The sequence below is a fragment of the Lonchura striata genome, chromosome 15 (assembly GCF_046129695.1).
Source record: "Lonchura striata isolate bLonStr1 chromosome 15, bLonStr1.mat, whole genome shotgun sequence".
NCBI lineage: Eukaryota > Metazoa > Chordata > Aves > Passeriformes > Estrildidae > Lonchura > Lonchura striata.
Window position 1 is genome coordinate 2,348,132 of NC_134617.1, and position 22,350 is coordinate 2,370,481.

General features: G+C 46.7%; 1 protein-coding gene and 1 long non-coding RNA gene across 4 annotated transcripts in view; one reads left to right on the top strand and one right to left on the bottom strand.

Moving 5' to 3' along the window:
* Window positions 1-344: 344 nt before the first annotated feature.
* LOC110471452 (uncharacterized) lies at window positions 345-5,310 on the bottom strand. 3 transcript variants are annotated; one of them, XR_013340828.1, is made up of 2 exons: window positions 5,226-5,310; window positions 345-1,135 (listed from the first exon to the last, which is right to left on the bottom strand). It is a non-coding gene; the product is annotated as an uncharacterized LOC110471452 (long non-coding RNA). The 3 variants fall into 3 exon arrangements; XR_013340827.1 differs by having other exon boundaries at window positions 345-2,585; window positions 5,226-5,254; XR_013340829.1 differs by lacking the exon at window positions 5,226-5,310 and adding an exon at window positions 3,898-4,325 and having other exon boundaries at window positions 345-2,585.
* Window positions 5,311-5,315: 5 nt separating this feature from the next.
* Window positions 5,316-22,350, top strand: part of ERGIC1 (endoplasmic reticulum-golgi intermediate compartment 1) — a 57,569-nt gene continuing 40,534 nt past the window's right edge. Inside the window, exon 1 of the mRNA XM_021532126.2 lies at window positions 5,316-5,429. Coding sequence (XP_021387801.1) covers window positions 5,410-5,429 — 20 coding nt within the window. The 5' untranslated portion in view covers window positions 5,316-5,409. The remainder of the gene's footprint in view (window positions 5,430-22,350) is intronic.

Here is a 22,350-nt window from a genome sequence, read left to right on the forward strand (position 1 = left end):
AAATGTCCTGCTCGCCGTGACTTTCCCATAGTAAATTCCTGGCACCCAAAAAGTGACAGGAAACAGGCTTGAAAATAGGCAGTTTGTATTAAAAACAGGGTAAATTTTTTAGGGGCTTCGAGAGTGGCAGATTCCCCTGAGCATTTTCCCAGTGTCACAGCACAAGGGAAAGGCCATGTGGCTGCAGAGATCCCCTTCTCCACACTTATAAACATCAGCTGTACCCATCCCTGTGACTGAAAAATAATGAGATTATTTCTTCTGCCTATTGAGCAGGAAGAAGAAGAGAGTGGTTGTTATGTCTTCTTTCAGCTATTCAATAAAGAAGGAACTTACACAGTAAATTCAGTAGGTATTAATTTATTCTATTGTCTATTTTAAGTCCAATCTTGCAAAAATGGCTGGACAGCATTACAAGTGGTAATGATAAACAAACCACGCTGCAACAAGACTTTAAGAGAACATGTAAAGCTTGCTTTTTGTTCCCTGGAATTTGGGGAGTACTGCCAACACACAGCTTATCCAAATCCTAAGAGGAAGGGCTGAACTTTCATTACTGATTATACTTAGCACAGCACTTGCATTTGAATTCTTCACCTCCACGCGCATCCTGTTCCTTCAGCAAGATTTCCTCAAGCGCCGTTATTTATATTTTGAAAACTCTTTATACCATTTTTTTTTTTTTAATTTCTCTTCATTCTCTGCAGTGTTTTTTCCTTTTCCTGAGCGGCTCAGGGCTGCAGGCCACACCCTGCAGAACACAACACATAATCGGGGGCACCCGCCCTGCGGAGCAATGCGCTCACTGCCATTCCCAGCCCACCCCGCCACACCAGCGCTGTAAACGAAATAAAATCACCCGGGGAAATGGCCTGGGGTGGGCCCTGCCTCACAACATGCCAGAGAAAAGCCACGGGGCAGCTTTTGGCCTCTGCAGCAGAAGGGGAATAAGTGAATAAGCACTGCACCTTGCTCAGAGTCATGGCACATTCCCCACTGATGAACGAAGCCCGGTTGACCCGAAGGATGAGTGTGTGTACCCAGCTTTGCCTTTGGCAAACACTGCTGCTCACGACCCAGTCACTGCACCCACACCAAGCTCCCCAAGAGCTGTGGCATGAATCAAAACTCAGCCCTGTGTAAGGAATCACAAACAGAACAAAAAAGGGAATCGTACTTATGAGTGTTACAGGATGTTAGATCAGCCCAAACCCTGCTGGACAGGTAAGGATTGAGGTTGCACTTTTCTGAGAAAGAGAAAACTTCCAGAGTACAAAATTGAGATAAGTAAAATTCAGAGAATCATGGAATATGCTGAGTTGGAAGGGATAATCCAAGTCCAGCTCCTGTCCCTGCATATAGACTCCCCAAAAATCCCACCCTGGCATCCCTGGAGCACTGTCCAAACGCTCCTGGAGCTCTGGCAGCCTCGTGCCCATTTCCTGGGGAGTCTGGGCAGTGCCAGCTCCCTCTGGGGGAAGAACCTTTCCCAAAATCCACCCCAACCCTCCCCTGGCTCAGCCCCAGCCCTTCCCTGGGTGCTGTCCCTGTCCCAGGGAACAGAGATCGGAGCTGCCCCTCAGGAGGAAGCTCCAGGAGACCCCACCTCAGTCTCCTCAAGGATGAATTATCAAGGATTAATATGAACTCTGTAATAACTTTATTAATGTGAAGTCAAAACTTAAAAATAGCATCTCAACTGGAGATGATCATTTTACCTGCAAAAACAAATTTATTAAATAAATAACGAAGAAGATTGTTCAAATAAAGCACTTTTTGTCCACTCTTTTTTTTCATAGGAAGGAGGTACCAGTTTTGTTGTTGTGAGACATTAGTCAGGAATTCAGATAGACTCATCCGTGATCTGATTTATCTGTAACAAAATGATCTGGAACGAGGAAAATGCTCTTTTTTTTTACAAGAAGAATTATGAACATGGATTAGGACTGAAGGGAATTGTTTGCTAATTTAAAACTGAAGCTGATCTTACTCTGTAGTCTTAGGTAAATCAATTAATCTTCCTGATTTGGTTTCTTGGTTGCTAAAGAGGTCTGAAAATATTGGTGTACTGGTTTCAGAGTAGCAGTTTGGCTCGATGAACATTCCCAATGCAATTGGAAGGGAAATTCTAGTTTTAAGCCTTCTGTTGTCAAAAGAAGGCTGATTTCTTGCTCCCATGAAAAGTTAACTTTTCCATCAGCTGTCAGTATCAGTTTGCTCATTCCACCTCAAATGAACCCCTTGCTTTTGGTTCCCATTCTGACACACTCCATGAGCTCAGCTGCCCCACCCAGCTGGACTGGGGACAAATTCCTGCTCTTATCTCCAGCTCGATGGAAGCCTTATGCAATTAAACAATATTGTGACGAGGGTCTTATCTCAGGGCATTAACTTCTTCTTCCCTTGGCAAGGATGTGAGCGAGCTGGACCCAGCTGCAAAGCTGCTCTGAGCCCGTTGCTCTCTCCAGTTTGACCTTCCAGTGGAAAATAAAATCAAATCCGTATAACGCGAGCTCTCGCTGCGCTGTGTTCTTGAGACTCGAGCCTGCAGGAGGGGAACTCTTCAAGGCCACCTCCAGATTTATCTAGGGTACAAGGGAAGAGCTTTTGTAAACCCTTCAGCACTCTCCTGGCTCCTGAGAGAGCTGATGGCTCTGCACAGGACAGTTAATAGCAGCTAATGATGTGGGGGCCTTGCCAGGAGCATGGGTTGTGTAACCACCTCGTCAGGCACTGTTTGTTTTGGTTTTTTTCCACGACGATCCTCCCCCCTGGCTATGCCTGTGCAATGGCTTGACCTCATGAGAGATGAGAATTGTCTCATTAATTTTACTGGGCTGCTCAGTTTTGGAGCAGAGTGTGAAGTGCGGCAGGATTTTGTGGCTGATCTGTTATCAATCTGCTGAATGTGCTCGCACAATGCAGTCAGATAATTTAGTTGTCTGAGATCAAAAAAAAACCCAAAAATCAAATTATTTTTATCTATTCCCTGAGGGCTTCTGGGGGATAATGCTGTGTTATCTCATACTTGGGACTCCTCCAGTTCAGTTTCTCATATTCCCAGCATGAACTATTATCTCTTTCTTTGAATGAAAATGGTATCGATTAACAGCTCTGACTCTTCAGTAGTTTTGCCCTGCTTGTTTCAATCTGAATTTTTTTGTTTTAACCACGTATGGGCCTAGTTCCTGTGTGATGGGGAAAAATGGAAAGATGTGAATCTCTAAGTTAAGAAATTTTGACAGCAGGAAGAGGAAGAAAGGTAAAGAATCAATTAGAAATGTAGTATATTGCATACTCAGATTGCTGTCATCTCACTCTTTCTCTTGCCATGCTTTTAGACTTAAAGGCAAGAATAGTTGTGTTTTGTTCCTGCAGTGCAGTCTAACCTGCAGTGCATGTGAGTGAGAAGATTCTGAACACAGCAGCAGTCACACAGGCTCAGGGGGGACCTTGTGGCTCTGCACAGCTCCTGACAGGAGGGGACAGCCAGGGGGACATCCAGGATGAGAGGGAACAGCCTCAGGCTGGGTCAGGGCAGGCTCAGGGTGGGCACAGCAGGAATTTCCCCATGGAAAGGGAGCTCAGGCACTGGAACTGCCCAGGGAGGTTTGGATCCCATCCCTGGGGTGTCCCAGGAAGGGCTGGAGGTGGCACTGGGTGCTCTGGGCTGGGGACAGGGTGGGGATGGGACTCGATGATCCCGGAGCTCTTTTCCAACCTAAATAATTCCGTGATACCGTGCTGCCAGCGCCCTGAGCGCCACGGGGCTGAGCGGGGCATGGCGAGCGGACCCTGCGAACTGCGGGAGCCCCGCGGGCCCGCATCCTGCATCCCTCACCTCGGATCCTGCATCCCGCACCCCGCATCACTCACCTCAGATCCCGCATCACTCACCTCGGATCCCTCATCCCACATCCCACGTCAGTCACCTCGGATCCCGCATCACTCACCGCGAATCCCACATCCCAGCTCCCTCACCCCGCATCCCTGATCCTTCACCCCACATCCCTGATCCCGCATCCCTGATCCCACATCCCTGATCCCGCATCCCTGATCCCGCATCCCTCACCCCTCATCCCGGATCCCTCACCCCTCATCCTGCATCCCTGATCCCTCACCCCGCATCCCTCTACCCCGCATCCCTCATCCCACATCCCTCACCCTGCACCCCTCATCCCTCACCCCGCACCCCTCATCCCTCACCGCGTATCCCTGATCCCTCACCGCGCATCCCTCACCCCTCACCCCGCATCACTGATCCCGCATCCCTCACTCCACATCCCTCACCCCTCATCCCGCACCCCTCACCCCGCATCCCTGATCCTGCACCCCTCATCCCCGATCCCGCACCCCTCACCCCGCATCCCTGATCCCGCACCCCTCACCCCGTATCCCTGATTCCGCACCCCTCACCCCTCACCCTGCATCCCTCACCCCTCATCCCCGATCCCGCACCCCTCACCCCGCATCCCTCATCCCACATCCCACATCCCTCACCCCTCATCTCGGATCCCTCACCCCGCATCCCGGATCCCGCAGCCCTCACCCCTCACCCCTCATCCCTCACCCCGCATCCCCGATCCCGCACCCCTCACCCCTGATCCCGCACCCCTCACCCCTCATCCCTCACCCCTTATCCCCGATCCCGCACCCTCACCCCGCACCCCTCATCCCGCACCCCGCACCCCTCATCCCGGATCCCGCACCCTCACCCCTTATCCCCGATCCCGATCCCTCACCCCGCACCCCTCATCCCGGATCCCGCATCCCGCACCCCTCACCCCGCACCCCTCATCCCGGATCCCGCACCCTCACCCCGCACCCCTCATCCCGGATCCCTCACCCCGCACCCCTCATCCCGCACCCCGCACCCCTCATCCCGGATCCCGATCCCTCACCCCTCACCCCTCATCCCCTATCCCGCACCCCGCACCCCTCATCCCGGATCCCGCACCCTCACCCCGCACCCCTCATCCCCGATCCCGATCCCGCACCCGCACCCCTCATCCCCGATCCCGCACCCCGCACCCCTTATCCCCGATCCCGCACCCCTCACCCCTCATCCCCGCACCCTCACCCCGCACCCCTCATCCCGGATCCCGCACCCCTCATCCCGGATCCCGCACCCGCACGCCGCACCCCTCATCCCGGATCCCGCACCCTCACCCCGCACCCCTCATCCCCGATCCCGCACCCCGCACCCCTCATCCCGGATCCCTCACCCTCACGCGGCTCCCGCTCCGTGACCCGGCGGCGGAAGCCGCGCGGGCCCGGCCGCCCAACGGGCTGGGGCTGCGCGGCGCCGGGGCCGCGGCCGCGCCGTCACTTCCTGGCCCTGCAGCCGCCGGCAGCGAGGCCACGGCCGGGCCGGGGCCCGCAGCCCCCGCCGCCACCGCCGCCAGCACCATGCCCTTTGACTTCAGGAGGTGAGCGTGAGGAGAGCCGCGACACAGCCCGCCCGGCCCGCGGGGACCGCCCGGCCCGCGGGGATGGGCGCGTGGATGGAGGGATGGTGGAGGGATGATGGATGGAGGGATGGAGGGATGGACGGAAGGACTGTGCGCAGGGAAGGGAGCGAGGAGGCTGTGCCCAGCTCCATACCGCGGTTCCACCAAGCCAAAGGGGGTGTGTGCGATTTGGGTTGCCTGCGCAGGACGGAGCGAGCAGCACGACCTGCAGGGTGATGGATGCGGGTGTTGGGGTGGAGGTGCTGGGCTGCTGCTCCTCCCGCAGGTGTCTGGGGTCTCAATTTTGTGAGAGGGGTCATTTTTTGGGGTGCAGCTCCTGCAGCACCTTTGGAAGGTAATGGTGTGGCTCCCATGGCAGCCTTGGGGCATCATTCCTTACAGTGGGGTTCCCACAGCAGATTTACGCCGTCATTCCTTACAGTGGGGTTCCCACAGCAGCTCTAGAGGGTCATTTCTTATGGTGGGGTTCCCACGGCAGATTTACACGGTCATTTCTTATGGTGGGGTTCCCACAGCAGATTTAGGAGGTCACAGTGGGGCTCCCACACTGGCTTTAGGGCTCACTGCTTAGGGTGGAGCCCCCAGAACATCTTTAAGGGGTCACTCTTCGCAGCGGGGCTCCCACGCGAGGCTCCGTGTGCCAAAGCTGTGCCACTGTGCCAAATCTGTGCCACGTGTCCCATGGCTGGGGACCAACATCGACGCCTCCACCTCTGGTTTTGCCCTTCTGAGCAGGTGCACGGTGTAGGATTGGCCTTTCTGCATGGCTCCTTCATCCTCTGGGCCATTGGAGGCAGTGTCAGGTACCAAAGCAGAAGTGAAAAAGACACCTCTGACTTCACTGGAGTCGAAATAGCAACTGCGGGTTCATTTTCTTTTTTGAACTGTTCTTGAACCAACAATTTGCATCTTTTCAAGTTCAGAGATGCCAAGGGGAAGATGCACAGATGAGTTTTCTAGTACAGATTTTACTACAACAGTAATAGTAGAATAAAAAAATATATACATTCATTTTTGGGAATATGCAGTTAACTACAGTCCTTTCCATGTGGGATCATTTTGACCCCTACATGTGCACCCCTTTGAGATGGGAAATGGTGGTAGTGCAGTGTTTTATTATATTTTTGCTGTAATTCTAAACCAGGCCTCTCATTTATACAGGCTAACAGGATCTTGTGTGATCCATGGGGCATTGTTGAACATGGAGGCAGTTGCTTCTGAATGAAAACTTGCTGAAGCTGGAAACAGCATCTGCTGGATCATGTGGGATCCGGGGCCCAGAGCCTCGTTTCTGCTTTTGTGTAAAATCTGATAGAAAAACTCTTCTTTGGAGACATTCTGCCAGCTGCGAATCCTATTGCCATCCATTTTCAGACTTGTAAAATACACAAACAATAAGAGATCCTGGGCTGTGGCTGTCACTTTGTAATAGCAGATAAAGAAAATGTTATTTCTGATGTCTTTGAAAATGTAATTTCTGTTGGGTCTCAGAATGTGCATTTGGAAAAACTGGCTCACCAAGAGCATAATCATCTTAAGAGACAGCACTAGTGCTTCACTTTGGAATGGAAAAAAGACGTTCAGTAAAAGCTGAATTGCAGGGTTTGTGTTAATGAGTTACAAAAACAGAGACATCAGTTCAGATCTGCATTTTAAAGATTCACAATTGCAAATAACTTCTTTGTCATTCAGAGTGGAGCATTAGAAATAGACACTTCAAAGCTCCTTCTCAAATAACATAAGCTCACTGAACTTCAGCTTTTCTGCAAGGATGAATTTTTCAAAAGCTGCCATTGATAACAGGAATTTCCTATCTAAAGTACAGAGGAGCTATTGTCATGTGCAGCAAACCACTTTCCTGTTTTAGAAGCATGAACAGGGTTCAGGACCAAAAGGTTTGAAAAGGTTAGATCCCTTTTTTAGCCGTTGTGGGTTTCGTTCATAGTGCAGGCAGTGGAACAAAATCTGCTGAGGCTGGAAAATGTTACTGTTGTAGGTAAAATACGATGCACACGTTAAAAACCCCGCCCAGGTACATCCTGACCACTCCAGAACGTGCAATACAAGGCACTTTCTGAATGAAGAAATGACATTTTCACATGTGAATTTCAAGGTTTTTGTCTCAGAGATTTCCGCAGGATGTTCCCTTTGGCAGGTACATTTTGGGACCCTGCCTTTTACATTGCTGTGTGTGACTAGAGGTTTGGATTGTTAAGAAACTTTTAGAAATGCCCCTGCCTATCTCCTAGAGTCCAGAATTCCATGTGGAAAGGTGTTGTGTTCTTCTGGAGGCACACATTTCACGTTGGTTCTGAAGGAATTCTGGCATTAGCTGCTCTGCCAAGGACATTTGGGAAGGCAAGGTTTTGTTGTTTTTGTATCCTCCCCTTTCCTAGAGCTTTATTTTTGGTATTTTAGGGTGGCAGGATGTTGATAGCTGGCACCAGGTGTAGAAAGGGCATTGCAGAGCAGCTGCAAGTTCAGGCTTTGAGCTCTGTTCCCACACAAAGTTAGGAGGAATAGGTTGCCCAGACCTCATCTGAAGTTGATAAAGACACAAATGACAGGTAATTAAAGCAGCCCGGGATGAAAAATGTCCCTGTTTTTCACCAAATTAAATTATTTATTTGAATTTTCTTCCATGGGACTAATTCTCTTTGCTCTGTCTTAAACTTAGCTAGATTGAAGAACCGAAATTGCTTAAAAACCTTCCTTGGAAGTTGTCTCCATCAGTCAGTCTGATATGGAAGTAGTTTGGTTTGTTACATGTACTTTTTTGTATGTTTTTTTTCTGTAGGACTCCTGTTTTCTTGGTTTATCAGTGGTTCCCTTTCCTAGTACAAACTTAATTTAATTCATAAATAAACCAATATTTTCACAGTAATCTCACATGAATAATAATGATTCTGTGTCATGTATCTTTAGGGTTTTAATAGTACTCAGTATTTACCTAATGCTTTTCATTTTTCAAAGCATTTAATTCAGACTAATCCCCCCAGTCCTGCTGTGATGTTGGTACAGAACCAAGTTTTCAGCTTCCAGATTGGAGCCTTCAGTGCATGTCACAAGAACCCAGCCCTCCTACAGAACTACTAAATCAGTTTGTATTTCCAGAAGGCCTGGTTCTTTCTTATTTTTTAACACCCATTTGGCTGAAAGAGAGAGACAGATTTTTCCCTTCTTGCCCATGTCCTGGTTTTTAGAACTTATGTCAGCAAAGCAGCTTTGTATGTGTTTGATGGAGAATTTTGAGTTCTCTCAGTGGAGCTGAAAGGGTATTTCCCCTTGGATGTTTTAAGATCTGGTGTCACCTGCACTCTTTCAGCCTCTGAGGATGGTTCAAATCATAATTAGATTAAACTCTAAGCCTGGGTCATCTTGAGTGGTGATTGTGAGGCAGCCAGAAGGGATCCCACATGTTGTGTGATCCTATTAGCAGGAGGCTGAGCTGGTGCTGGGACTTCAAACTGCTCAGGTGTTGAGAATTACACAAATAAAAGTGAGAATTGCAGCTATAAAAATGAGAATTGCAGCTGTAAGAACGTAAGTGGCTCCTCTGCAGTGGAGAAGGACATGGTGGGGAGAAGCATTGCTGTGAGTTCTCTTGTTTCTGGTGGCTTTTCTTTGCACCTGCCTATTTGCATGGAAGAGTTACTGATGGGTTTGTAAGAAACTTCTGAACCATCTTGGTCACTTTAGTTGGTTACACTGAGAAAAGCTAAAATAGACCACTCTGAAACCAAGTTTTTGTTCTAATCCTGGGTAATTCACAGTTGTGCCCTGGCCAGGTGTTTCACACGGAGTGGAAGTGTCTGTGAATCCTTATTTTTATGTTTAACTGAGAAATTCAGGATTTATTTCCCACAGTTAATCATTGTATTGCTTTCATTAGGTTGCTTTTTTTTGTTTGTTTTTTTTTTTACTGTTCCTTGTTTGGTTTTGGGGTTTGGTTGTTTTTTTTTTTTCACAATGTGATAACCTGAATGAAGTAACAATGTGTGCTGTACCCGGATTTTGGAGGTCATGGGAAAGGAGCCAGGCTTTGAAAGGATTTAGATTTAAGTGCTGATCTAGAGTAGAAGGCAAAAACTTTTATTCCATCTGCACAGTATGATAGGGTCCCACTGTCAGCTGTTCTTTGGCATATCTGTGATAAATTATATTTTAGTGTGGGTGTGCTGATTCAGACCTATGGATCATTTTTATTGTTTTGGGACACATGCAGGTCATTGCTTTAGTTCCTGAAGGTTTTCTTTTAAATCAAATTGTTCAGTCTTAACCAAAGCTGGCACTCCAACCTTCCTGCTCTTAGCAAAGGGAGTTTGTTTGGTTTTAAATTAGACCTAAGGGTTGTGAAGGTGAATAGACAAACTGATGGTCACACTTGTGACCAGGCACAGTTGTGAAATCGATTCCTGACCAGAAGAAAAATGAGGGGACCAAGAAAGACTGTTTTGTTCCTTCTTTTCTGAAACCTGAAGACTTGGAAATCAAGTTATTTGCCTTAACAAGTGAATGAGGAGGTGTGTGAGGGCTGCTTAATTTGGAAAAGATTTTTCTCTGTAGATGCAAAATCACCTAAAATGCCCTGGTTTGTGCTCATTAATCTGGGCAGGAATCAATTTGACAACTGTGCCAGGTCACAAGTGTGAGCATCAGTCTGTCCATTCCCCATCACAACTCTTAGGTCTAATTTAAACCCAAGCATACTCCCTTTGCTAAGAGCAGTAAGGCTGCAATGATTTTGTCCAAAATATTAATTCCTGTATGTGACTGAGCTGGTAGCCATCACTTCCTAAATTAATGTCTGGGGGCCGTAGCACAGCTCTGGTTTGGGTAGTTCCAGATTTACAGAATTACAGAATGACAGAATATTCTCTGTTGGAGGGACCCCAAGGATCCAGCCCCACAACCCTGGCATTATTGGCAGCAAGCTCTGACAAACTGAGCTCATTTCAGCAATAACTGCATTTCCATCCCCACCTGCAGCCACGTCTGGAGCCTGTTCCAGCTCACATTGTGCAATGCCCCTGGTAAACAACCCTTCCAAGTGCTATTGCTGCCACCTTACGTAATGACCAACGTGGATTTGGGTGCCAAGCAGTGCCATGACTAACTTTGGCTCAACAATAGCCCTTTGAGGGCACCTGAGAAATTATTCTGCAGTCACAGCAGTCAGATGGGCAGGCAGAGCTGTACAGACAGTCTATTGATGTTTGTGCCACAAATAACTGATTATACACGGTGTGCATGTGTGTAAATATTTCTTTCTAAGCGTCCCCAGTGTATAATTTCTCTCAAAATATCAGCAGAGTGGAGATTTTTCTCATGGGTAAGTAGAGAAATATAGAAGTCTGGCTTTGTAGGAAAGTTTTGCATTGTTCCTTCGGAACTTTTAACTGTCCTCCTTTGTTCAGTCCTTGGTGACACAGATGCTTCCTTCATGCCATCATGGTTCATTGCTGTGAAAATGACTGAATCACACTGTAAACAGAGCTGAAGCAATGCCACCAGCCTGGACTTGGAGCCAGGGATGTTGTTGAGCTTGTATTTTGAAGTGTGCTGGTGTATTTTTTAGGCATGTAGTTCAAATGGTGGAGGTGGTGAGGAAAGAATAGTCTTGCAATGAACGAAGGAGTGGGGAATCATCTGTTTTTCTTGCCTTCTGTCCAAGCACAAGCCCTGAAGTGATGTCTAGGTATTCCTGTAGAGAGCCAGCTGCTCTCGAAATGGAAAACTTGGTCTGCCAAAAAATTAACCACGGCCTTGCCACAATCTACAAAATTTTCCTTATGCTGAAATGCCTGAGTATTTTAGTAGTAAATCTTCTTTTTACTGAAATGCCTGAGTATTTCAGTAATAATCATGGCAAACACACACACAAATGTAGTTGGCCAGTGCAACTCACAGAATTGTGTGTTTGGATCTTTGCTTTTCTGTTTGGTTTTTTTGAAGGATGTTTCCAAATGAGATGTACTTAGTTTAATTCAGAGATGCCAGAAAGATTGGCATGTAATAGAAGAGCCTTCAAAATGCTCTGTTAAAATATGCAGGCCTGTATTACTGCTGACAGGATTTCAGGAGGTCATGCTTCCTTAGTATTTATTTAATTAAATCCTAAAGCAGGTCACCTGGCTTCCAAACTGTCCCTCTCTGCAGACCACTGTGTGCCCCTTAAAACTTCAGTAATATAAATGTGACCTTGACCTTCAGCTGCACTGAAATCTGAATGTGGCTGCTGCATTATAATTGGTTATATCTGGACCAAAAACCAGTGGTAAACCTGCAAGTTGCCGCTCTTGAGTCTGTATCAGTTATGTTTTTTTAGTGGGCATCCATACAGATATTTATTGGAAATTGTATCAAGCCAGGGACTTGACTTGGAAGCCGGGCAGTGCAGAAAAATTGTGCTTGCTTGTAGGTAACACACTTAAATGCAAATTAGAGACAGGACTGAGTTGTGGAAGCTTGTACAGAAATTTTTGTCTTCTTGGATTGGAATTTAAATAGAAGAACCTGAGCTGGTCACTGCAGAGTTACTGATATTCTGGAGGAGTACAATATATTTTAATCCCTTGTATGGGATAGGAGTTCCTCTTACTGATATGGAGAAATCTCTCTCTGCAGTAGGTATGGATTGGCCTGTGTGTTTTTGAGGGAAGCCTTATGAATATGGAGCTGTTTTCTTCACATATCCCTCTCTCCCTGTTTTTTCTTGATTCCCCAGATATTTGTTATATTTGTTATATTCATGCTCTTTTGTACCAGTCTCTGACTTTTGTGCTGAGCAAGCACAGCTGGGACTTAAAACAGAAAGCAGTTTCTCCAAATAAAACCTGCACATTTCTGGTGCTAAAATACTTGTTCTCAGATCTTGTTTCAAGGTGTTCAGCAGTGCAAGGCAGCAGCAGGACCTCAGTGTTTTGTGCTTCCTGGTGGCTGTGGGAAAGTCTATGGTACAGCTCATTTCCATAACTCTTTGCTTGTGTGCAGGTAAATTCTTGGAAATCACAGTCCAGCTTTGAATTTTATTCAGTGTCTGCTGCAGATCAGGACTTTTATTTGTGGTTGAGGACCCTGAGCTGGCAGGTGTCCCACTGGGAAAAGCAGAAATGTTCAGGACCAAGGGGAATCACCAAGGGTGGAAGTGCTGGGATGTGCTGGGGAGCTGCAGGAACCAGAATCTCAGAGTTGAAAAGGCTCTGGGCCAGGACAGTTCCAGTCAGCTTATGGCATTCAAATATCTGAATAATCTGCTTGGTTTGGGGTGCAGCCATATATGTTTCATGCTCTTCCCCATTCTCTCTGTTCTCCAGAAAAGCTGCTCCCACTTAGGAGTACAATGGCTCTTACAGTCCAGCAAAGGGCTGGATCCCTTTAAATACCAGTCCCCTTACTTGAGCATTTTTTCTTTGTGACACTTTTCTCCTGTTTTGATGAAGCAAAGTGTAATTTGCTCACTTTATTAAGAATACATTTCTCTTCCATCCTTCATTTTGACACCTGCTTCAGTGCCTAAAAGGAAATAAAATGCTTGCTGGCAAGACTCCACCTTTGAGTATTTGAGATTATACTTTCCTCCTCCTCCCGATTACCTTTGGAATGTGTTTGAGCCTAACATTTTATTTTGAAGGAAAGAGAAAAGTGATGTACTGCTTCCTGTCTTCCATCCTTCAGTGTCACCTAAAATAGTTGCACTTTTGGCATATTGCAGCAATACAATTGCTGAGTATACTCCTGAGAGAACAAGGATATGCACTGGAAGAATAAAACCACAAAATTTGGCACGTGGTTGACAAAATGGTGTTCTGCAGGGCAGCAAAATAGAACCACAGAGCAGGCAGAAGGGAGGAAAAAAGAGAACTGGAATCAGTCTAAGTGTGAGCAGAATGTATGAATTCTTGTGCCTTTTTTCAGCAGCTGCTGTGAGAATTGAAAATGCTTTGTCCTGGAAATAGATGGGTTTGTTTTTCTGTCCCCATGCAGATCCTGTACCTGCTAAGTAACCAGCGGGCCAGATGACATAATGTGCTCAGGCTGCTGCCTCCAAGGTTCTCCCAGCCCCTTTCCCTAAATGTCCAGTTACCCAAAGGCTGGATTATATAATTAATGACAGTCCTGGCCTAATCTTGTTTTCTTGTTCTCAGTACTCCTCCTTGTTTCAGACACTTCCTCTGTTGGTTTCATTATGTTCTTGGAACTGGAATTAAGAGGGAGGAGCTGGCTGGCAAGGAAACCTATTCCTACATTTCACTCCTGGGTTTGTAAGTGTGGAGAGCCAGCAAGTCAGAAAAAATCCTGCTTGCTTTTAAAACTGATGTGATGTGTGAGTGTCAGTCGTACAGCATTTGGAAAACTGCAGTCTTCACCTGCTTGCAGTCCAGATAAACTGGTTTAAAACTCCATCAGCCCCTCCACCTCCCTGTCTGGTCCTTCTCATATCAGAGCTTGCTCAGAGTAATTAAAACTGTTAATTTATAATATAAATATAGCAATAACATATAATATAAATAATATAAAAATAATATATAAATATAATAATAACAACAGAGGATTAAACAGTTTCTGATGTAACTCTGAAGCCTTGAGAGTTTGTCCAGTAAGGCTGAGGTGATGCAGTGTGTGTGTTAATGTCCCATTGTGTGTAAATGGGGACTGGCCGATTGCTTAATGATGTCTGTAATTTATCTGCTGTTATGGGGGTGTTAATGTTATAAAATGTGTTAATTACTGCTTGGTATTTACAAGTATCGGCTTCTTGGTCGGGCTTCGAATCTGTATTTGCATCTCCAGCTCACACTCGGGGCCAAGCTTTGGTGTTTGTGTATTCAGTGTTTATTTTCTGTGTGAAACTGCGATTAGCAGGATCACTTACCTTACTTTGCACATGCTTCAAAGTTTGTGTCCCAATCTACAAAACCATCGGGGGACTGTTCACAAACTGCTCTCCAGCACAGCCCTGGTACTGAACCAAGCTGGGCTCTTGCAGAGCACATCCAGTTTGTTTTCCTAAAGCCACTTTCCTGCTGCTTTGCTTGTACAGACCTTCAAAGAATCAGAGAATCACAGAATTGTTCTGAGGTGGAATGACCCACGAGCATCATTGATCCAGCTCCTGGCTCTGGCACAGACACCTCAACAATCCCATCCTGTGCATCCCTGGGAATGTTGTCCAAACTCTCCTGGAGCTCTGGCAGCCTTAGTCAGTGCCCGACAACCCTCTGGCAAAGAACATTTTCCTAGTATCCAACCTAAAATCCCCCAAACATAACCCCAGCCATTCCTGCAGGTAGAACTTGGAGCTCTGCTAGTTTACCTTCAGATATTTGCAGCTTTCCCATCTGTAGATTGCCACATGCTCGAGGAGAGGTGTGCAGATGTTGCCAGATGCTGCTGTGCAAAATGAAGGAGCAAAATGAAGAAGAAAGGTTTAATTGAGTGGAACAGGAATGACACAGTGGCAGAACAAACTCAGGTCTGTTGGCTCCCACTGCTCAATCCCAGGATCACAGCCTGGCTCTGCCAGAGCTGTCCTGAGCTGCTCCCTGCACATCATGTTCTCATTTGCCAGCAGACAGGAAACATAGAAATGTCATCTAAACAAAGAATTAGCAGAGTGAAGGGCTCAAAGTCAGTAGTTCCTATTTTCTGTCCTTGCTGCTGACTTCCTACCATTGTTTTCCCATTCATTTAAACAGGTTTCACCTACTTGGTTGGATTGGGAGAAGAGTGATTGATTTTATTGTCTGTGCTGGGTTGTAGGAGCTAAGTGTTTTTGCAGAGTTGTCAGAACATGCACTTGCCTTTGGGTGGAAAGAAAAACAGCTAAAGAAAGATTTCAGAATTAAATCTTGAACTATTTCTCAATGAAAATAGAAAAATTAATGCTTTCTATACACATGTAGATTAAGATGTAAGAATAAGGCAGCTCTACTGCTGTACCTATTTTAGAATGAATTTACTATGTGTAGAAATTCTTCTTTCTTTGCTAGGTTTGTGAAGCAGAATTGGAGATTTTTGCCTAGCACAGGTACAGCAAGGAGCACAGGAACTGAAAATGCAGAGGGTGTTGTAACTCACCACTTTTTCAGTGTCAAGTGAGAGAGGCTTTGCTTTAAAAGGACAGGCTTTTCTTGATGCTTCCCCAATTAAAGCCCATCCTTTCCTTGTTCACAGACTTGCTCCAAAATGTTGGTTTGACCAGGTCTGACTTTTTTTTTTGCTGTAACAGCTCTCAAGCACCTGGGGAATAGAATCCAGCCCAGGGCATTGCTAAGCTGTCTGTGTCCCTTGCCCAGCCTTCTTTTTATCCCTCTCCTCCCCAGTCTGGTGATGCCCAGCCCCTGTCAGGGTCACTGAGCAGAGGAAAGCTGTGTCCTGCTCGTGCCTTCTCTGTGTCTCAGATCCCAGCTGTTCTCCAGGGCCATCTTTCCTCTTTTATTTCACATATTGTGTCCTTAAGAATGGGGTAACTGATCTTTCAGGCCATCTCTGGACACCTCAGCTGTTACACTGCTGAATAAGACCAATTTAAGAAGTAAAGACATTAATCTTTTTATCTCTGGTCCTGGGCACAGGAGTTCTAGGGATGGTTTCAACAACTGTGAGCAGTAAAACTCCCCCCAGCTACTTCAGACAGGCGTCTGGGATGTTATTTTTTAAGTAAATGGTATTTTGCTAATCAAAAGAGTGCCTTGTGTGCAAACCTGACACAGCTGTGCTGTTTGTTCTACCTCTGTATTTCCCCTCAGCTTGAGCTGTCACGTTGAAAGCTAAATTGGTGGCTTTAGATTTATCCATTTTACAGAAGTAACAGCTTTGCTTTTCAAGATCTTACCACGAGCATCTGATGTGCTTTGTAGGAGGGAATGGAGCCAGAAAAGGGTGTTCTGATAGAAGCTCCTGCCTGCCTTTGGTGGAGTGAGATGTGTCTAAGCCTGCTTGGTTTTATTTAGAGTGGGATGGCCTCTGAAGAGCTTCAAAGGCACCTGATGGCTTGTGCTCCTCAGCTGGTGTGCTTGGGCTCCTGGTGCCCAGCAGCTCCGTTGACAGAGCAGGGCTGAATTGTCCCAAAGTTATTGTTTGGGGGTAGTGACCCAAGGAAACTGAAGAACAGTTGCTGCCTGTTAAACAGCTTAGGAGCTCTTAACTAAGTTATTGGATTTGTATTTAGTTTGGTTTTTTTTTTTTTCAGTAACCCTGGAGTATTCTCTATGCCATCTTAGTTTCTCTTGTTTTTTTCTAGCCCAGACTACTTTGGTTTTTTTTTTGGTCTGTTGTTGTAAATGCAGATGAACCCGGTGGGGAGAAATGCTGATGCCTGACTCTAGAAGGCTGAATGATTTCTTTATTATAACTATACTATAATACATTAATATACTATATAAAGGAAGTTACTAAAACTACAAACCTACTTTTTCTAACTACCATATCTAACTCACAACTCATGACCCTCTCTGAGAGTCCAGCCCCAGGTGGGTTGGATTGGCCATCAGGCTGAAACAATCCTCACCAGAATTTAATCAAGCAATCAGCCCAGGTAAACAATTCTCCAAACACATTCTACATGGGAAAACAAGGAGCAAAAATATAAATTGTTTTCTCTCTGTGCACCACTATGGAAAATCCTGAGAGAGAATAATGTACCTGCAAGAGATCCGAGTCTGGGGGCAGCAGTTTCACAGGAGGGTCCCTGGTGCCACCTCCCTGCTCCAGCAGGGCCATCCCCGGGCACAGGGCACAGCGTGTGCCCAGGCTGCTCTGGAATGGGACCCCACAGCCCCTCTGGGCTCTGCTCAGGGCTGGCACTGCCCAGGGCAGGAGTTCTGCCTGCTGGGCAGGGAATTGCTGGGCTCAGCCCTGCCCGGGGCTCTGGGGCCATCGCTGGGCACCGGGGCAGAGCTGGGGCTGCTCTGCCCTCCTGCACACAGGGACGGACTGGGGGACACGGGGGGACACAGGGACACCCTGGGACACCCTGGGACACCCAGGGCTGAGGCCCCTCTCACTGGGGCTCCTCTCCAGCCTGAGCAGCCCCAGCTCCTTCAGCCTTCCCTGGGCACGGAGATGCTCCAGGCCCTTGCCCAGCTCCGCAGCCTCCACTGGTGCCATGATCTCCAAGTCTCCATTCCCGATCCAGAAGCTACAGCCTGAGGATCTGCTTTACTTCGTATTTACGTGCTGGATGCTGGGGAGAGGATGGGGAGTGCCATCCCTGGGTGTTCCAGGGGCTGATCACAGATCCCACCGTGCCCGAGCTGGAGGGAGCCAGGTTTTCTCTTGGGCACTTCTAATCCTCAGGCTTTGGTGAGATGTGCAGAGAAGCTGCCTGAGAAGTCAGCAGAGCACACAGAAATGCTCCCTGTCACTCAGCAGCATGCCTCTGGTGGGAAGGTTTCTCTAGAAATACCACTGGGGATTAAAGGCAGGGCGTTTCCATTTGTGTCTCCAGCCTGAATGATCCTTCTCTGACAGCAGGCAGAGCTTCCTTTTGATACCATGAATTCACATGGAAAATAACCAACATGGCCTGTTTTTATTCCTCCCCTTCTGCCTCCAAGCTGCATTGATTTGGGGGAGAAGGGAAGCTGCTGAGACAGCGTGGTTAAACTCTGATCTCCCCTTTGTAACACCAACCTCCTCTGAAGTGTTCCTGGAGAGAGAAAATGGAGTGTGTTTGTGCACAGTCATCTTTGAATGTCAGATGGACTTTATCCAAGTTATATTTACCATGACTGAGTTTCTCTCTGCCTCCCATGTCCTCCTTAAAAATGATGAAGTGTTTTATGCAAAGTGGATTTTCAGCTGTAATTGGTGTCTCTGCTAATAGTAGCAGCTACTGAATGAATCATAGTCCATAAACTCTTCTGCTGTCTCTAGGAAAGGGTCTTCCAGAGGTGTGAGCAGGAGGACTATGAGGAAACAAAGCTGTGTGGTGGGATGGGTGAGACTCTTCAGAACCATTGTTGCAGCTCATTTCATGTGCACTCAGACATGTTTCCTCAAGTGGGGCTGAGGTTTCTCATTCTCTCCTTGCTTCACACCTGCCTTGGTTTCCTGAATTGCCACTTACAGCTCTTCTGTCGTGAAATGAAACTTCCAAATAGACCCAGTTATACAAATCTTGTGGGAAGAGCTGGTTGTCTCTGCACCAGCTCTTGTAGGTCCTGTGGGGAACCAAATAAAGGGGATGGAACCAACCATCTCTGCTCAGTAAAACAACAAAAAGGTTCAAGGAGGCAGCTAGGAAATGGTAAGAGGAAGAGCAGAAGCGTGTCGAGTGACAAATCCCAAGGTTGTGCCCTTGTCTCCAGGGGAAACTAATCCTCAGAGTTGAGGATGATTCGTCTCTTTAAAGGCACTTAAATAGAAACTGTAGTTGGCTGGATTCGCTGATATCTGCATGAAGTCATTAGAGAGGCTTGTGTAATTCTGAGGGAAGTGGCCTAAAAATGAATTTGTTTAGAATGTCTAAGTGCGAGATGCTCTCAAAGAAAAGGCAGTGGATGTTTTCAAGCCTGTTATCAGACAGACATGCCTCAAAATTACTCTTATCAAAAATGAAATGGGTGCTGGCATAGGCCTGAGTGTCCAGAGCTGTGTTTGGCAGCTGCCCCTTGCTCTTTCTGTATCTTCCACAGTGCTCTAGTTTTTTTGCTGGTTTTTTTTTTTTTTTTTTTTTCTTCACCAAAAGCAATCTGGGATTGTTGTTTTGTATTAACGTTCCCAGAATTGCACAGTATAGCAGTTTTTCTGCCCACCTGAAGAAGAAAACCGGTGTAACAAATAGAGTACTTTATCTTCTTTTGACAAAAAACACCTTTTTTTTTTTTTTTTCTTAAAGACTGAGTTTTTTAAAACTTAATGTCTGCATGGGCTGCCGGTGTGTCATTTCTTGAACATGACAAGTACAGCCTGTAACAGTAGAAATTCTCTCTTCCACGTTGTAATTGGGTTTACTGGTGAGTATGTCATGAGTGGACTTTGTAAAGAACAGGCGAGCTCTGTGTTTAGTCAGGAACTGGTGTGTGTGGAGAAATAGTGACCTCATGCCTTCTTGGCTTCTTGAGATTTGAGGTTTGCAGCTGTGCTCTGATCCCCTTTGCAAGGAGGACTTGACAGATGGGAGAAACCTGCAGCAATATTTCACTGGGGTTTATCTCCAGCTTGCAGCTCCTTGCTGATCAATGGGGAGGGGCACCACCAGCAAACAAGCAGAAGGGTAAACAAGGTTTGGAAACTGCTTTAACCCACTTGTATTCCCTGGGCAGTGGCATGAAAACGCTTCTCCAATGCCAACTTAGTCTTCTTTCACTTTAGAGAGCAGAGAAAATTGCCTAGAAACGCAGTGTTAGCTGCTGTGCGAGGTTAGAGCAAAAAAAGGAGAGTGGTTTTGGTGTGACAGTCATATTTTCGAAGACAGACTTGTTCCTGCCTTGGGAGTGAATTAATTGTACTGCAGATACATAAATTTTGTGTGAGAAGAGGGATCTCCACAGAAATCTGCGTGGTGCTGCCCAAATCAGCCTCCCACTGAAGGGCTGAAGAGAGGGGTTGTTGTTTCTTTGCTTCTTTGTGCTCTTTTTTTCAACTGGAGCCCTTGGTTGAGGGTTTTTGTTGATCAGGAAGCCATCTCAGCCTGGAAAGGTGAATTACTCTTTATTTCCACCCCATGTCTATGTGTTACAGTTGCCTTACCTTTCTCTTTTTCAACCTGCAGTCCATCTGTTTCTCAGGAAAGTCAGCTTTTTTACCAAGAAGGAAACAATCAGGGATGGCATTTCTACTGACCCTAAACCCCTTGTTTCATAATCACAGAGTCCCAGGATGGGTCAGGTTGGAAAGGACCACAGTGGGTCACTGGTCCAACCTTTTACATCCAGACAGTTCTGGAATATCCCCAGCAAGGGACACTCCACACCCTCGAAGTTGACTTTTTTTTCTCTGTATTTGATAATTCCCCCTTTGTGTAGTTCAGTCACTTCTGCTGTAGAATTGCCAGGTGCTTGATTAACTTCATAGTGAATTCTGTTTCTGCTGGAAAATGTGTTGTCCCTGCAAGTCACTTCACATTTTTTGTTAGTGAAACAAATTGGTTCAGCAGCACCAGGCTGTCTCATTTATTCAAAGAGATCTCAAAGCTCCTGATGTGTAATAAAATTAAGGTAGTTGTTCACTCCACACTGGAGTCGTTACTGGGAGTGAGTAATGTCACCAGGCATTAGTGACCTCAGCTCCAAATGTGGTATCTGCTGAAAAATAGATGTCACTTCTCCAAGCTGGTGAACATGGGAGGTGGAGAACCAAGTGTTGTTTCAACACCCACATTCTTCTGGGTGAATCACAGCCGTGGACCCTTTCTGCTGGGTGAAGTGTATTTACACCACCACTGACCTGCTAAAAGTGGAATGTCAGCCATGGTACTGGTTGATTTTTTAAAAATTCTTTTTAATTATTTTTGATATCAAAAATGTAATTTGTTGTAGGGAATGCTCACAGCCTCTAACTTTCAGGACGTGCTGAGGTACCTACAATAGAGCCAGTATGCTTCAAAAAGAGTGATGTTTAAGTAGTTTTTCTCCTGGGGAAAAACATAATCTGTCTGAAGAGCAGAACCATTTTTGCCCTGTCTGTGAGCATTAATTTTTGGAAAGGGACAAAAATTAATCTTTTTGCTGCAGATTTACAGTGCCCAAATTCTGTTCTGTGACCAAGTGCCAGATGAGAATGTGTTACCATTCTGCTTGATTAACTGGAATCCAAAATACATTCCAAGAGCTCCAAAACAGCCTTTCCCTGGCCCCTCAGGTAAATCAGCAACAGCAGACCTTGCAGAATGGTACAGGAGAACATTCCACTGCTGCTCACTCCAGAGCTTCTGCTGGGTCTTTGCAGGGACTCCACACAGGCATCCCTGATTTTGGGAGAAATTCAGCCCTGGGTGCCATGGCCAGTGCATCCCTCCTGTCTTCATGCCAGGGAGGGATGGGTAAATGCTGGAAACTGAAGGAGAATTAGTGTTTTCCTTCTCTGGTATGAACTGTTTTGGGTATCAGAGTTTCCCTTGGCTAAAGGGCATTTGAATTTTACCATTGTCTAGTTATTTCTACTTAAAAGTTGTTGGGTTTTTTTTATTGCCTCACATTCTTTGCTTCTTGTTCATGAAAAACGTAACAGCGTCTTACAGAGTTGTTATAAAAGCTTTTCTCAGATTCCAGAGATGTCAGAGAGGATTCTTGTGTTTGGAGGTGTGGACATCTTCAGTGAAATAATGTATTTATTACTTCATTTCCTGAAATATTTTGGGTCCAAATTTGAAACTGTTCAAGTGTACATAAAGCCCTGGCAGGCAGCTCCTGCTGAGGGAGTGAGCTCATCCTCTGCTCAGGGGAGGCAGCTGAAGCATCATCTCTAGAAAAAAACTGCAGTGTTTGGGTCTTCTGCCCTCCCTGCCACTCACCTGGGACTGGCAGGCACAGCTCAGGTGAGACCCACCTGCAGAGCTGCCCCAGCCCTGCCCCAGCACAGGAGGAGCTGGAGCTGCTGCAGAGCCCAGAGGAGCTCCAGGGGATCAGAGGGATGGAGCAGCTCTGCTGGGAGAGCTGGGATTGCTCACCTGGAGGGGTGACACAGCTGTGGCCTCGCAGGAAAGATGGAGAGAGAGTTTTACAAGGATCTGGAGTGACAGGACAGGGGGCAATGGCTTTAAATTGACAGATAGTAGGGTTAGAATGGATATTATTCTTCCCTGGGAGGGTGGGCAGCCCTGGCACAGGTGCCCAGAGCAGCTGTGGCTGCCCCTGGATCCCTGGCAGTGCCCAAGGCCAGGCTGGACAGGGCTGGGAGCAGCCTGGGACAGTGGAAGGTGTCCCTGCCATGG